This window comes from Arachis ipaensis, chromosome B1 (assembly GCF_059453495.1).
Source record: "Arachis ipaensis isolate K30076 ecotype BB chromosome B1, ASM5945349v1, whole genome shotgun sequence".
Lineage (NCBI taxonomy): Eukaryota > Viridiplantae > Streptophyta > Magnoliopsida > Fabales > Fabaceae > Arachis > Arachis ipaensis.
Window position 1 is genome coordinate 121,784,846 of NC_142436.1, and position 17,414 is coordinate 121,802,259.

Below are 17,414 nucleotides of genomic sequence, written 5' to 3' on the forward strand. Positions count from 1 at the left end.
GTATCCGTGTTTCGAGTAGCAGACTTCAATCGTGTGGCCGTGACCGTAATGCGTACATAACTTTGAAGAACCACCGCGTCTGTGCTGGAGGAGAAGCCACTGCGACCCGAGCCGGAGGAGAAGCCACTGCGACCACGACGTTGTGAAGGGTGTCACGAGTTCAGTGATGGAGCACGGATCGTCCAAAATCCCAATGGCAGTTTTGTTTTGTAGTTGTCGTTTAAGTTGGATGACCAATGAAAAAACTCTAGTTAGCGAGGATAATGGGTCGAGAATGAGAACTGTTCATCCAATCATTTGAGAAAATGAATTATGAAATCTTTGTGACTTGTGTGATGTTGCTGCACAGGAACAAATCTGGAGAGGGCGAAAATTGACGAGTTTCTCCCAAAGAGATTTCAGTGACGTGTAGAACTCGGTGGCAAACAGAGTGTCTTGTTTGAGCGCATAGACTTTTTCTTGTAACTCAGCAATTTGGAGAAGATTATTTTAAGCAAATTGTTCTTTTAAATCGGTCTAGACAGAATAAACAACGGCAAAATTGATGACAATTTGGATTATAGAAAAGGACAGAGAATGAAACAGTCAAGATAAGACTAAGTTATTGCAACATTTTCAAGTCGAAAGAAAAGGATCATTAGGCAGAAGAGATAGATAGAATGGGTAAGAAATTCATATTTATTTTTTTAGAAATCATAGTCATAGTGAATGATCTATTCCATAAATGATAATTGTTTCCTACGAGAACAGGTAACTAAGACTGAAGTAGAATTTTTACTTGGATGAATGTGATAGAAATTGGTTGGATTCTGAACTAAATTGAAAGATTGATTATTTATTGTGGGAGGAGGTTGAAGGAGTTTTAGAATCTAAATTAATTGGTTTATCCATGAATGTCAGTAGAGTTCCGAAAAACTGATACCAAAATAAAATTGAAAGAGTACATAAAGAGTACGTACAGATAAAAAAAATATTATATATTTTTTATTAAAAAATTACAAAAGTAAAACTAAAATATACAAACTAAAATTATAATCGAATTTATATATTTTGTTTAACTGAATTTATGAGTTCTTTGTTGTTGTCATGATCTAAAATATAAGAGTACATGACTTTAGACAAAAAAAATTTAGGAGATAAAATCCTAAATATCTTTTTAGGAGATGTGTCCCAAAATTAGAGAGCTCAACTGCAAGTTTTTTTTTGTTTAATTACTTCTCTATAAACATGTTGGAACTTTAGTGTCTAAGGTATGTCCTTACATTGAGACAACTTCCTAGTGATCCTTTAACTTGCATATTTTTATGATATTATGCATTTTTTTCAATTGTATATATAAATTTATTATTAGATTCTTAAGTATACTCTTATTCAATAAAAGTGTTAGAAATTATTTTATCATTCTCTTTTCATTAGTTAACACTTAAAGAATTGTTAGTAATATTCACTCAGTCAAAATGATGAATTAAAAAAATTAACGAGTTGCACTTAATAAATAAAATATTTTTTGGTGAAGTATAAAATTGAACAAAGTGTGAAAATTATAACTAAATTTTTGAAAAAAATATGCATTATATATGATGTTTTATTTTGTATTTTTTGTTAAAAAACATGCTTCACTCTAGTATGATCTTTAATTAATATAGCTGTTGATACACTAAAATTTTTTTATTTTTTCAAAATTATTGATACAATTTGACACAACAATCTAAAGAGAAACAGAGAAAAAAAGAAAAACATATTAAATTGTGTATTAAATTTCATAATTAAATTCATTTATGTGTCTACCTTGAGTAGCTTAATCCTTTTGGTAGAGTGATTTTATAATAGTATTAGAATTTTATAACAAAAAATTGAGAACTCAATGTTGTTAACCCCAAAAAAGGAAAAAAAAAGGTCTTACAAAAATTTATGCAAACAAACAAACTAACTTGGATTGGTTAAGTATTTAACTCATTTATTTACTTAAACAAGTATTAAAAATCGAATCCTTTCGTGTAAACGCAATAACTTAATAGCCAGAAAATTTCAATCCACAACAAATTAGTGTTTGGCCTACCAAACTAGAAAATACCACGGGCTAAAAAAATTGGGCAAACTCCAAAAGGTCATACTATAGAATGCAGTGCTTTTGAGGAAAAAACAAATAAATTTCTTATCTTTTATCATAAAAAGATATTTTTCCTACATTTTCAAAGGTAAAAGTTTTTGCAACTAAATTTGATGAAAAACTTTATTTTTGAAATAAATAGAAACCTATTTGTCATTTTCTTGGTGTTTTTTAATAAAGAATACTTTTTCACAATAGAAAAATACAAATATACTTGATACACACTTTCTGCAAAAAATTACTTAATTTCGTTACAATACCCAATTCTGCAAATGAAACTCAAACAAAGACCTTGCATCGAATTAAATTATAAGTTAATAACCTTGAACAGAAAGATAGGAGCCAGGAAAGAGATTAGAAAATTAAGATGCCAAATTGTGCAAGATTGCACTAGCATATAAAATAATGAAGTACAGTAATCCATCCCAATCGATGGTATATCCTAAAAAAGTACAGGACAAAATTGTGTCAAAACCTTTCAGCCTTTTGCTCGCTCACCTATAGTTGCCATCTGCAGCTATAATTGGATTCTATACTCAACCACTGGAAATCCTGATTCCCCCACCCCAAAGACGAGAGAGAGAGAGAGAGAGAGAGAGAGAAATGGAAGTAAAATACAGTAGTGATGCGGATCCAGAGGATGGAACCTCCTCAATTTACTGCTGAATGTATACCCCCGGCATCCAGCATGTTCCATCACGGTATCACTAAAGGGAGAAAAGTTGTCCATAAGGATCAGTCAAGGACACTCCTTTTTCAGCCACAGTGGCAACAAGCTGACATCTTTGACAAATCTAATTGTAGTGTAAGCTATACATTTCCTCTCTAACTTTTTATTTTTTTTCAAACATTTTTTTTCTTTTTGGGTGGGGGAAGAGGAAGAGAAGGATAATCCTTCCATGGCAGCAGAACAATTTCCCCTATTACAAATGCTATGCCTCCCCAACAATAATGGGCAATTATTCCATCATCAAAGGGCTTAGGTATCCTCCCACATCATCATGGCCAACCCCAACATATTGTGGTGTTCTAGCAAATACCAAAACATGCTTTATTGTATGGATACAAGAAATGAATAGGATGTTTTCAAAATTAACCGTCTTGACCAATACTCGGTACCAAACACCACTGTCTGAGCTCTTCTAAGTCATCCTAAAATGTTTTTCGCCATCATTCTCCCTGTCAGAACTTGTTTCCTATTGAACCTGAGAAGTATTTCACAAATTTTAAATGCTATATATCCCAACCGATGTATACCAAAAACTTGTTGACATGTCTGAAACTTGCAACTTTATTTGCTTTAACCATTCGTGCATTATGCAGAAATGCATCTGCTGACGAGTGGAACAGGGCCACACCAGACACCAGTTGGATGCCAAACCATGTCAAACTCAATTCTTCAGTCCAGCAAAAAGATGTTATCAATTCCACCACAAAACTAGTTTACAGCTTCAAAGAAAAGAACCTGAGGTTGTAGATGCCCTTTTTCACACATTGTAAGAACATCTGCCCATCCACCAATTATCTGGATATTGGGAGACAGATGTTTGAGCAAGAACAACAAAACGTGATATATCAGATCATTTAGAAAGACTCAACTCACCTTGACAGTCTTGTCATCATACATAATCCATTGATCATGGTCATGACTGTAAGCAAAGCAATGATAATGTTGGCCATAGTAGCAAACCTGAGGTTCAATTTGAACACATTAGACACTACAATAGTACAGAAAGACAAGGTTTGGATCGCAAATTTTAAATCATAAAGAAATTAATCTGTTTATAATTAGGAAATGACTGTTGCATTTGTTTCTTCCATCATAAGTGAAATTAATCTCTTACAGCTGCATAGAAAAGGTAATAAATGTAGAACATAAACATTCCTTGCATATTATCATTCAAAATACATACCACTGATACCAAGCTATGGGTTCTTTTAGGATCTAAGCCTCGATATAGGACACTGATGTCTAGTGCAGTGCTCAGGGCTGCCACAGTGGCTGTTATATCATCAGCACTCTCGCATGTATTTTGCCAACCAAGAACTGAAAAAACAAAATTGTAAGAGAGAGCCCAACAAATCATACAAAAGATATGGAACCAAAAGATAAATCATTCCACATGTCACAATTGAGGCACCTGTCATAAAAACATGAGGTGGAGTTGAAAGAAAGTGATGGATGTAGTTAAGCTTGCCACAACCACCAACTTCTGGATCACAAGCCAATTGATGGTTCATCTCCACAAGGTTCAATAGCTCATCAAAGGAACTTTCAGAACACATAACCTGGAAAGTGAAGAGGGATAAGTTACACAAGAAGAATAATAGTTTGTTCATTTTTCTGCCTGCAGTTAATCAGAAATCTATAAATTGTCAAATGTTTAAAGAAAAAATCCTTCCTAGAGATACCTTCATTGTTCGTAATGCGTTGGCATTTATATTGTGAAAGAAGGAAGTATACTTCAAATGTCTGGATTCGAGACCACAGTGATAGCAGTTCATTTGCTCAAAAATGTCCATTCCGAAAAGTGAATGTGCTATACAAGTATTATTTGCACAATCCCAAGATCCCATGCAATTACTTTCCACTGACTCGGTGTCAGAAACACTTGAACCACGGGTAAATGAACGATGAAGGCAGTCAAATATCACTGCAAGTACCTCAGAAGCATCGTTCATCTGAGCCTGTCAGACAATGGTATATAAATCACATTGTCCACAAAAGAAAGTTTTTACCTCTTCCTATGTTAGTGAAGTTACCTCCTGGAAGAAGTTACTATCTGGATATAGGTTGCTTAGAGCTATTCGCAGGGAAGTAGGTGCTACTGCTTCTCTCCTTGAGTCCTTTGATGCAAGGTCCAAAGCAGTGAAGATCTCATACAATGCACAGACAACACAAGGATTGCCAACGTGATCATGCTCTGATCTTGATCTGCCAAGAAATTCCTCCCGAAAGCGTCTTAAATGCCATAAAGACTGAGTTCATGCAGAGGCGAGAAATTGTTTAAGGCTTTAGAAAACAATGAATCAATGAAATAAAATTCCAGCAAGATTATTACAAATTGGAAAACTGACTTTCAAAAGATCTACCTGTATAATAACATTGAGAAAACAGTTATATTCACCAACTTCATTCTTTAGCCCAGTACCAAGCAATGTAGTTCCATTTGCATCCTCAGTTGAGTCTTTCTCTGTTGGAAAACCCAATGAATCTACTTGTGAAGCAGATCTCTGAGACATTCTTAAACTAGAATCCAAAGGCAGTTTTCCACGTGCTTGATATGTGTCTGAAATGAATGATCTCTAACGAGGTTAGAAAGTGATCAAGGTTTCTGTAATTATTAGAGGATGGGAGATGAAATAAACATTGCGTTTCTTAAGCAGCTATAAGGTTCATTATAGCTTATTAAATGCAAACAGGAAATATACGCATCCCTGTCATGACATGGTTAATAATTTATGCCAGGTTAGCATCCAATCCAAACAGAAATATGGATACCACGACGTTCTGTAGCTACAGATAAGGCGAACACATAAAAAAGTTATAAAATTCTGTGCACTAGAAAGAAAAAGAAAGTGAACACTAAGTGATCAGCAAGCAGTATAACATTTAGCCCAACAACAGACAACAAATCTCTAAAGCACTCGGTGAATGGGAGCAGTCCAGGTCCTAAATGCAATCAACAGATGATGTGAAGATGTAGGATCAATCATTCATGTCACAAAAGCAAAAATAAATAAATCATTGAGAAAGTTGGCATTTGAATTTGAATTGTAACGAAAGCAAGCCATCTTTCCAGCCCAGATGGCAGAGATTTGGGAATTTCCACCCACATCCTCACATAAGATTTGAGGAACAATGGTGCTTTAGATTTTGAAATTGCACAAGCCCTCTTTGTTGAATGCTGAAATTAATTGTGAAATTAGTTTTGAAGTTCTAAAAACGATGGGTAACCTTGGAGTAACAGTTGAACTGTCTCCATGTGATGACCTGAAGATCATGGGTTCAAACCGTGGAATCAACCATAGATGGCTGCATTAGGTTAGGTTGCCTACACTATACCTTTTAGGTCCGACCCTTTCACACTACATAACATGGGATGCTTTATAGAGGGCTGCCCTAAAATTCTGAAAATACATCATAGCCAAGTATCAGTGCATCACATACTTCCAGTGAGCCAATACCACCCAAATGCAAGGCAGTCCTTGTAAAAAGACATTTTACGAAGGTGTTTGGTTAGCAACAAAATTATACAAACAGCAATTATATCCCCTTTGAATCTTAAGCACTCTTTAGGTATCTAAGTCACCCAATATATTTTATGGACTTTGGCCAAAAACTTTGGGGGTTAGAAAACCATGGAGGTTCCTCTTTATAATACGTTGTTTAGGAGTTTGTATATTCCCATGAAACAACATCCCATAATCATTCCATAGTTTAAAGATAATTTGTAGTGTTGATATGGCTACTTGTACCTCTGCATCTGTGCACCTTATAGATTATAGGTAACCTAAATGTTACCTAAATGGTTATCTACTATGGTTATAAATACAACTATGCAAGCAATCAATGAAAAGTCCATTCCCTATAAAATACTGGCAATATCCTATTACTTAAATCTGAACCTAGTACAGATATTAACTGTCCACAATATGGCACTTATAAGTTATATTCCTGGAAGAAAGGTATATGTTAACAAGTATGAATGCAACCTGACTAAATATGACTGAAAAAGGGGGAGAAATATACCCAGGCTTTGTCGTACAGCTTTTTTAAGATCAGCTTGGAATCTTTCCTCCTCCTCATCTTCCATTTGAAGATCTTTCTTCGCCTTTGATACATTGCTTTCCCACCCTGATGGGTACAACCAACCATTAGCAAACGGGTTTCTATATTTTGGAAAGTAGAATAAAAAAATATCTTAAATTAAATATAAAATATTAAAAACAAAAAAACGAAATTTGAAATGATGCAAATGGGGTCACAGTGAAAAGATTTTTGGCTTCGCATATTGACAATTCTGAAGGAAAAGAAGCATAAGCAATACTATGCTAATAAATTTTTCAAACATAATAAAATTTTATGTTGAATTGAAATTAATAGTCAGAAGTATATTGACCCAAATAAGATCATAAACTCGACAAGCGTTGTCAGAGAAGATATAACTGACATCACTATACCATACTATTTGTATCAAATAAGATCAATTAAGATGAAAACTTTGTGGCCACATTACCCACTTGATTTCCCAGACACGAAATGAAAAACAATTATAATCCAAACTGCCATAAAAAAGATCCCAATAGGGAAACTTGCTTAAAAAATGAAGAAAAAGCCAAAAAAAAGTAAGTAAATTATGAATAAATTAAATATGACAAAAAGCCATAACTAGATAAGAATTACTATGCATCAGCATTACAGGGATGAAGTTTGTGGGCAAGGTTAAAACTTAAAAATAAAACCTACCATTGTTTGCATCTTGATCATTATGGAATTTAACATGCTCTCTTGAATGTCTGTCAGTATGTGCATCCTCAATATTCTTTTCCAATGAGACAGATTCCAATTTTCCATCAACCATTTTGGAAGAATTCCTATGCCGTTTATGCTTTTTCCCTGGACGACGATCAGGCAACTGATGACCATTCTCTGGAACAACTCCATTAGGTATACCTGCTGGAGGTAAAGAAAATGTTGACACCCTCTAATATTCATAAAATATAAAGGAGAAACCACTGCTTTTTAAGAGAGCTTTAGTCAAATTATTACCAACCTTGTTTAACGGTTGGCTGATGCAATATCTTTTGATCAGCTGAATCAACTGAATATTTATTTGGCACCAAAGAACCATTTTTAGTGGTTACTATCACACTATCCACATCACTAGGACAGCAATTCTCATCAGCTGACTGCTCCTGGGAATAGAAAAGGACAAAAAAGGTGCTCAGAGTTGTATTACGAACAATGCTTAATTATAGTTTACAAGGTAGTCCTCAAGTCGTACATTTCACAGTAATAGAAACTTAATGACTAGTGACATTCCATTTTATTTTCTTGTTCCAATCTTTGTACTTTGTTGCTTCTCTCTTTTATGAGAATTAAGCTTTTCTTAACTACCAAAAAAAAAAGGAAATGACTAGGAAAAATGGTCCCCTTACAGTGGAAGGAACTTAAAAAGAGAGCGGCCAACCTGTATAGGCAGTTTTACATGATCATGCACATCTGTCCCATCAGCAACTGTCTTCAACTGAGCATCCTGAATTTTGTCCGCCACTTCCTCTAAACATATCCCGGATGATTTCTTTTGTAATTCAGCAAGGTGTTTTTGTTTGGCTTCATTTTCTATCCTACGCTGAAATTCTAAAGTTTCCTCAAGCTTTTTTTCCTCCTCTTCTAGCTCTATTTTCCGTCTATATTCCTCTTCCTGTTGTTCCAAGTAATTATCATTCATGGAAACAAGCTCAGGATCTTGAAAGTAACTATCAGGTGCAACAGTATTGGAACTGCAGCCAAAGCACAACAAAAACATCATTAAGTGTTACATTGTCTCAAATTCAAGTTATAATTTCTGTTATTGTAAATAACTGGTGAAAATAAGGTTTAGAAACATATACTCACTCAGGACTGCTAGCTTGCAGCGATAGCTCCTCATGACCACTTGAAGCCTGCAAGAAATAGATATTTTTTTATCAGTTTTCATAGAACATTGCACAATATCCGAGCAATTTCACCATGCATGATAAGGACCTTCAGATCTTTTGTTTTTCTGTGATCTTTAGTCTTCTTCTTATCTTTGGTCTTATCCACATTTCTTGTGTTCTCACTTCCCCCTTTAGCCTTCTTAGCATCACGTGCAAGTTCAGCCAAGAATGCTTCCCTCGCAGCATCAGACTTCTCTACTGCATCCTTCTCAGCAAATTCTTCTAAACGTGCCTAAAAGATCAAGCAAAGGAACATATGATTAAATGAAAAACGAGGAAACATCACACACAGTATTTTAAATACCAACCCTTAGGTATGACTTCACTAGAGGCAATAATATAGCCCGATAATCATAAGCGGAAAGAGGCCCAAGCTTGAGTTCCAATTGTTGCATCTCAGCAATATTTCTAATGATTCGAGCATCAATTTTGCTAAGCTGCAAAGGAAACTAAATGAGTTAGAACATCAGGGTAAAAGTCCATACTTGCTGTCATTTTAGTGGACATGTTATAAGAATCAACAAGCTGACCTCTATAGACAAGTGCTCTTTCAGTTTCTGAATAGCAATTTCTATACAACCATCCATTTGATGCAAGTAGTCTTTCATTCTCCATTCTTCTTCTTCACCAGATTCCAAGTCACATAACTGAGCAGTTACACCAGCATAAGTTTCTTCATATCCAAATTGATTAACATTCATTGATTCTGCTTCTTGCAAAACATTTGATATGGCATCCAACTCAAACCTATTGCCGACATTCATCACATCATTCTCACTTTCAATGAGCTCTTCTCTTCGTTTTCTTAAGACAGACTCATAGCTTTGCTGGACAAAGTCACCAACAATTTCCCTCTTCTTTCCCTCTTCAAGACAAAGATCCTCTACTGTCTGCAGTGCTTCTTCATAACTCATTCGGTCAGACTTCTTCTCACATAGGGTCTGTAGTTGATAAAACTCCTTATCAAGCATCTTGATAATTTCTGTTCCTTGGTGTTTATTATCTTCTTTGGTTCGCATCCATGATGTCAATTGATCCCCTATAGCTGAACCTGAATATATCCAGGATAGAAAATCATCATTATCGCTTGAAATACCATCATGAGAACTTTGGGCAGTCATATTATCCAATACAGTCCCCTGAGCAGCATCAAATGTGACTTGTGTCACCAGTAAACACTCATCCAGAAGGAGGCATGATGCATCTCCATTGAGAACAATATTCTCTTTGATCTCAGGACCTTGATTGATATCATGAAACTCATTCATGAGACCATTACCTTTATCACCATATCTACCCAATCCGCATGCATGAGATAGCTCTTGAAGAAATTGGAGAATTTTCTTAAGCTGTGAAGCCCCCAGAAAGCATATGCACATTGGCGTTTGATCGACACCATGATTTAGAAATTGAGAACCAGCAGCAAGACCCTGAATCTCACCCATAGTAAATTGTATAACCTTGCTAAGGTGACTAGCAGCAAGATATTTATGCTTAATAAGCATCTCAAATACTGCATGAATTTTCTCCAGAAGTTTTGCGCGCTCAGAATCATCAGATACTGGCCAACTATCAGCGAAAGGATGTGACATAGATAATTGGTTTTCAACGCCTTCTCTCACATTACTTGCAACAGCTTTACAATAGTTATTGCTTTCTGTTGTACAGTTATGAAGACTGTATTCCAAACCTTCTTTCTCATGGTAAGGATCAGTTGCATCGTTAATACAGTCATAGTAGTCCTGTGTATGATGATCGAAGTACGAATCCTCAACTAATGATGAACCTTTGAATTTCATTCTACTCTCAAGCATTTTAACTGCAGCAGAAACATCCAGCGGCTTCCAAGAACAATTATGAATCATATCAATCCACTCACTGTCAACATTATGGGGCAGATGCCCCTGCAAATTCGGCGAGAGCATACCCATGTGCGCCTGCGCAAGATGTTGGCTGTGAGACTCGTCATCGTTAAATTTCTCATCACAATGGCAGCAAACCCAGAATTTCCATGTCTTATTGGCCTCAGCATACGACACAGCCTCCGCCAAAAGATCAATAGGCAAAGTATCCTTCGAAGACCCAAAGTGTGACCTAAGATCAGAAACCCTAACCCTAAGCATGTCCTTCTTCATTTCCACACTCATCGAACTCCAGTAAGATTGCACCCATTTCCTCCTCTCCGCAGTAGACCCATTCTTCTTCGAATTCCCATGCCTCCTCCTACTCTGACCAGCCGCTGAGGATGAATCCAACCCCCTCTCATCCTTATCTACTTCGTTCGGAGATTGGGGCGACTCAGACTTCTGCTGCAACAGCCTCGCAGCGGCGACTCTCACTTCAATCTCCTTCCTCCTCTCTTCCGGCGTCTTCGTCACTTTCTTGATCTCGTTAGGCCTTCGAGTCTGAACCAGTCTCAGCTCCATAGGGTCCTCCGTCGGCCTCCGAATCGGAATCAGCCGAAATCTCTCCTCGCCGTTGCTCAGATTCTTCACCCAGCTCGACAGCGAAGCGATGTTCGACTTCTGAATCAGCTGCCGCAGCTCGTTTTGCACATGCGAAACACGTGCCTCGGGAGTCGACAACTTCTGATCACTCTCATCCTGGAAGCTCTCCTTCCCTGGATCGCTAGGGTTCTCTATCGCCAGCGCCCTCTCGCACTCCTGTACTACCTCCTCATAATCCTTCCCGTCGTTCGCGACCTCGAGCATCAAATTGGCGTAGAAGTGCGCGTACTCGACCGAATTAGGGCACAGCTCGACGGCCTTGCGAGCCGAATCGACGGCGTTCTTCACGTGCCGTTGCTTCGCGGTAGGGTCGTTCAAGATTCCGGCGACCTTAAAGGCGACGAATCCCTGGACGCGGTGCGCGAATGCGGAGTGAGCAGCGTTCTCTTGCTTCCCGCATAGCTCCTTCATGAGCTTCAGTGCTCTGTTGTGGTTCCCGCGCCGGAACGCCGTTAGGGCACGCTCACACTCGAGCTTGATCGCGGTGTAATCGGAGGAAGGACCATCGGATTGAGGCGGAGGAGGCGGCGGCGGTGGCGGAGGAGGAAACTCGATCCCGTTAGGGTTCTGAACGCCGTTATTGGTTTTGCTGTTGTGATCGGGAACATTGCCTGAGTCTTGTTTCTCCGGCGATGCGGTACCGTCGCCGACGACGGCGAATTGCGCCGCCGGAGAAGTCGCCGGCGAATGTTTGGACCGCGGAGCCGAATTTCGCTTCTTGTGTCCCATTAATTAAGTTAAGGACTTAGGGTCTGTGTTTCTAGAGAGAGAAAGTGTGCAGAATATAAATAAATATATATAGAGATGTGAAGAAATAGGAGAAAGAAGCGGTTGCCGGCGACAGTTACAGAATGATTTAGAAGAAGAATCTAGAAGGTTAGGTTAAAGCAAAGTGTGATAATGGGAAAACATAATGATAAAGGGAAATCAAATTAGAGAGAGGCACTTCGGTCACAGAGAGAGGAGAAAAGAACAGCTACCCAAAGAAGATGGGTGAGGGAAGCTCAGCGAGTGTGTGTGTGAGGAGAAATTATATTATGGCTGAAAGCATTCATTAAAAAATTTTAGAGCGTGGTTGATTTGTGTTTTTATTTTTAATTTTTATTTTTAATATTTTATATTTTTAATTTTTGTGAAGTAAAAAATAAAAATAAGAGGTAAAAATAAATAATAGAATATTGTTTTTATTTTTTTTATTTTTTTATAAAATTTAAAAAACAAAAAATATTAAAAATGAAAATGTAAAATAAATGTATTTATATATTTTTAAATTAAATTTTTTTGCCTTATATATTACACAATATATCTATTTACATTTTACACACATACTTTTACTATTAACATGAATTTTATATTTCTCATTGAGAATCCAAACTTGGATACAATTTTCAGTGAGGCAAGTGATGCTGCTGTTGATCCAAAACCTCGGCTGCAAATTCAATTTTCCTTTTTAAAAGTGGCGTAATCAAGTTTAATCGCCATTTCCTTTTGATCTTTGTGTACCGCGGTACCATCTTTTTTTTATTATTATAAGGGAACGGGCCTGGCTCAAGAGTCAAGAGCCCCTTCGACATGACCGAGGCCCTAAATTTTGAACTAATGCTAAAAATTCAGTTTAGATAAACAACTTAATTAAGTTATTTTTGAAAAAATAGTTTAAATAATAAATATTTATATTAAAAGTAGTTTATAAATAAATTATTTTGTATTTGGTTTTTTAGTTTTAAAAGTACTTATTTTAAGAGAAAAGTGATAAAAAACTTTTTATTACGAGAGAAGTCATTTTATTTTAAAAATTGTACTAGACATTAATAATACACCTTTTCATAAGTTAAAAGTTAAAAAAATCATTTATGAACCTATTCAAACGAGTCCTTAGCTAAAGACGGGTACTTTCTTAGGCCTAATTTGAATAAACAACTTAATCAAGTTATTTTTGAAGAAATAGCTTAAATAATAAATACTTATGTTAAAAGTAGTTTATAAATAAGTTATTTTGTGTTTGGTTTTTTAGTTCTAAAAATACTTATTTTAAGAGAAAAATGATAAAAAACTTTTTATTATGAGAGAAGTCATTTTTTTAACTTCTCCTTAAACACTAAAATAATTTTTTAGAAAGTTACAATTTTACTTTAAAAATTATACCAAATATTAATACTTCACATTTCCATAAATTAAAAGTAAAAAAAAAAAAGTCACTTATAAATCTATTCAAACGGTCCTCAGTCTTTTCTTTATTTTATCTATCATTTATTAATTTATTAATTATTATTAGCTATTATCAATTTCTAACTATTGCTATTCGGGTCAAATATCTCTATCAGGGAATATCAAAGAATATGCCATTTGCCATAAGCCTGTTAAATTGGATAATAATATTTTCTAATTATTTTATTTATGTAAATTGCTCCTCTTAAAAGTAAATAAATACTAAATATCATTAATTCATTATTAAGGGGATGGGTGACGGCGATAAAATTTTATATAGCATAAAAGTAAAATCATTTATATTATCTGTTAATCAATTATTACTTGTTTTTCAAATTATCAAAATGAGTTATATATTATAATTTATATTATTTTTAATTTGATTTAATAATGATTATAAAATCCGAATAACTTTAATCAGTGAATAAAATGATCAAGCTCTTCTGAGTTTTAGAATACTTCAAAATTCCATACCTTGTTTAAGTTATTCGCCAAATCACCTCAAATTTAATTATTCGAATAAAGTATTGTTTTTGTCTCCAACGTTTTGGGTAAATTCTATTTGTGTCCTTAATGTTTAAATCGTCCTATTTGTATCCCTAACGTTTGTAAAAGTGATTCAATGTTATCTTGTTGTTGATTACACATCATGAGCGATTTAGTTTGAGTTTTAAAAATCTTTTCTTGAAGTTAGAATACAAATGTTTGGGATAGAATCGATGATCTACTCCAAAAAATAGCTCAACAAATGTTGAAAATAATTCCTACAACATTTACATAATTCACTTTTCTAGGGACATAATTGAATCTAAACACAAATAGTGAGTATAATATTAAATTCGAATACATCCAAGTGAGACCTAATTGAGAATGAATACATCCAAATAAGAATAATTGAAAAATATAATCTGATTTGTTAGTATAATTAATAGTAGGATAACATTGAATCACTTTTATAAACGTTAAGGATACAAATAGAACGATTTAAACGTTAGGGATACAAATAAGACTTACCCTAAATGTTGAGGACAAAAACGATACTTTACTCTAATTATTCTATTAGTATTTATAATTTATTAAATTTATAATTAAATTTTTATATTATTTTTAATTTTATAATTAATTTTTTTATATTAAAAATATTAAAATTAATAAAATATTTATTTCAAAAAATATATAATTAAAAATAAAATTTAATTAAATTTTTAATTATAGATACTTTTAGTTTATAAAAAAATAATATATTAACTCTAATATTTTTTATATTAATAAAAATTTAATTATAAAATTAAAAATAATATAAAAACTTAATTGAATGAAAAAATATAAAAATTTAATTATAAATTTAATGAAATTATAAAAACTATAGAATAATTAAACCTTCTTTAATTACACTATTATATAAAATTTAGTAGGTGCGTCACTATACAAAATAATAAGATAAGCTTCCGAAAAAATTTATAATAGATTTGTACGTTCTTAAAAAATTTTTATCAAATAACTCTTTTAAAAAGTTTTGCAATATATTTTAGGTTTCTAAAATTAAAAAGTATGAAATAAAATTTTTAAAAATTACAAGAGTAGATTTATATATTCTTCGTTGAACGATAAATCATATCCAATATTCTAATTTTTCATAACCTATAAATCTAATATTTTAATTTTTAGAAATTTATTTGATAATTTTTGTGCAGAGACCTAAGATTTTATTATAATTTTTTTTAAAATTTTACTTTATATTTTTGATTTCTTAAGAATTTATAAATTTAACATAAATATTTAGATATCTATTTGTCTTGTTATTTTTTTTTATGAGAAAACAGAGCCACAGGCTTAAAACACAAAAAAAAATATTAAGAAAAAGTTCTAGGAAAAACTATCCCTCTTCTATCCGCTTCTAATTGTGGGGCAATGAAAGCTGGAGCATGGTCCCAACAATGGAGGCCGTAAGGAGGTCCTTGGGTGTGTTTTGCCAGAGTGTTCTGGTGCACGAAATTGTGATTCACACTTTTTACAATTCCGCACAACTAACCAGCAAGTGCACTGGGTTGTCCAACTAATACCTTACGTGAGTAAGGATCGATCCCACAGAGATTGTCGGCTTGAAGCAAGTTATGGTCATCTTGTAAATCTTAGTCAGGCGGATTCAAATGTTTATGAGGTTTTGATAATTAAAAGATAAATAGAACATAAAATAAAATAGAGATACTTATGTAATTCATTGGTGGGAATTTAAGATAAGCGTTTGGAGATGCTTTGTTGCTTCTGAACCTCTGCTTTCCTATTGTCTTCTTCCAATCATGCGTGCTCCCTTCCATGGCAAGCTGTATGATCCTCTCAGATGAAAAATACCAGGTACGATCTTTGCACGGCTAATCAACTTCGGATTTCTCGTCTCAGATGAAAAATACCAGGTATAGCTACCACACGGCTAATCATCTATCGGTTCTCACGGCTAATCATTTGTCAGCCTCTAAAACGTGATAAGATGATAAAGTATGCGAATAAAATAGTAAAAAGTGCTATTTATACTAAACTAGTAACTTAGGGTTTACAAAAAATGAGTAACTAAGTGCATATAGTGCAGAAATCCACTTTCGGGGCCCACTTGGTGTGTGCTTGGGCTGAGCATTGAGATTTACACATGCATAGGCCATTCTTGGAGTTAAACGCCAGCTTGGGTGCCAGTTTGGGCGTTTAACTCCATTTCTGGTGCCAGTTTGGGCGTTTTACGCCAGAAAGTTTTAGGTTGGCTTTGGACGCCAGTTTGGGCCATCAAATCTCGAGAAAAGTATAGACTATTATATATTGCTGGAAAGCCCAGGATGTCTACATTCCAACGCAATTGAGAGTGCGCGAATTGGGCTTCTATAGCTCCAGAAAATCCACTTTGAGTGCAGGGAGATCAGAATCCAACAGCATCTGCAGTCCTTTTTCAGCCTCTGAATCAGATTTTTGCTCAGGTCCCTCAATTTTAGCCAGAAAATACCTAAAATTACAGAAAAATACACAAACTCATAGTAAAGTACAAAAATGTGATTTTTGAATAAAAACTAATAAAATATAATAAAAAGTAACAAAAACATATTGAAAATTATGTAAAAATAATGCCAAAAAGGGTATAAATTATCCGCTCATCATGTCCGTTCAAAAATTCGCTTTCCTAAAGATATGTCTAATGAGAAAATGTCTAGTCTTGGCTAATAACTCCCAAATTGCACGAATAATAAAAGAAGTTGAGTGCCGTTGGGTAGGGTGATTATGGAGGAGTTGCAAAGCGCATTGCGAGTCCGTTTCAACAATCAGATTCTGGATGTCGAGCTCCGAAGCAAGCTTCAGTCTTATATAGATGAGTCAAAGGTCCGCTTTAGTTATGGAAGTATTCCCAGTATTCAACCAAAATCCAACTATAAATCTCCACAAGTACCACTCTTGGAAACTAACGAGAAGGAGTCATCCATGTTGAGCTTGTATCTTGCTTTTTCTGGCGGCTCCCAACCAATGTGTTGCACTCTAGCGGAGGTGAGAGTTTTCTTACTAGCTTCAGTTAGAGAAATAACATCTTCATATCTTTTAGCTAGGATTTACACTGAGTAGACAATACTATTTTCTGGTCTGTTTTCATGATTGAATATCAGATCATTGCTATTTTTTCATGTAGTATTGCACACAGTAATGAAGTAAATGGGTCAAGAGATCCCATTGAATTTTCGAGCCACCAAGTTTAGATTTTTCTCCATCCAGCAGTGAAGATTTTGATTGATTAAATCACTTTGTAAGGTGCTATCAACGCTTCTTTCCTATATGTCTCTGATGTAAGGGTAGTCCCTTAGCACATGAAGCAACGTTTCATCATGTCCAGGACATCTATAACAACTTGCATC

At 34.7% G+C, this 17,414-nt stretch overlaps 1 protein-coding gene across 4 annotated transcripts; it reads right to left on the bottom strand.

The window, feature by feature from the left end:
* Positions 1-2,472: 2,472 nt before the first annotated feature.
* Positions 2,473-12,347, bottom strand: LOC107633714 (uncharacterized). Of its 4 annotated transcripts, none has more exons than XM_016337319.3 (15): positions 9,346-12,347; positions 9,124-9,252; positions 8,862-9,047; positions 8,733-8,779; positions 8,305-8,617; positions 7,888-8,029; positions 7,581-7,790; positions 6,864-6,968; positions 5,204-5,400; positions 4,874-5,089; positions 4,523-4,798; positions 4,252-4,399; positions 4,024-4,157; positions 3,714-3,800; positions 2,473-3,635 (listed from the first exon to the last, which is right to left on the bottom strand). In XM_016337319.3, the coding sequence occupies exons 1-15, from the start codon at positions 12,049-12,051 to the stop codon at positions 3,549-3,551; spliced, it is 4,983 nt and encodes a 1,660-aa protein (XP_016192805.1). In that variant the 5' UTR covers positions 12,052-12,347; the 3' UTR covers positions 2,473-3,548. The 4 variants fall into 4 exon arrangements, with proteins under 4 accessions (XP_016192805.1, XP_088357785.1, XP_016192813.1 ...); XM_088501659.1 differs by having other exon boundaries at positions 7,581-7,787; positions 7,888-8,023; positions 9,346-12,343; XM_016337327.3 differs by having other exon boundaries at positions 7,888-8,023; positions 9,346-12,343.
* Between the last annotated feature and the right edge of the window lie 5,067 nt (positions 12,348-17,414).

Excerpts from the sequence above, each read along its gene's own strand:
- LOC107633714 (XM_016337319.3), bottom strand. The coding sequence starts at position 12,051 with ATGGGACACAAGAAGCGAAATTCGGCTCCGCGGTCCAAACATTCGCCG. Across the intron at positions 6,969-7,580 it reads TGATCAAGATGCAAACAATG|GGTGGGAAAGCAATGTATCA; the intron begins GTAGGTTTTATT and ends TGTACCCATCAG. Across the intron at positions 5,401-6,863 it reads AGCTGTACGACAAAGCCTGG|ACACATATCAAGCACGTGGA; the intron begins GTATATTTCTCC and ends CATTCATTTCAG.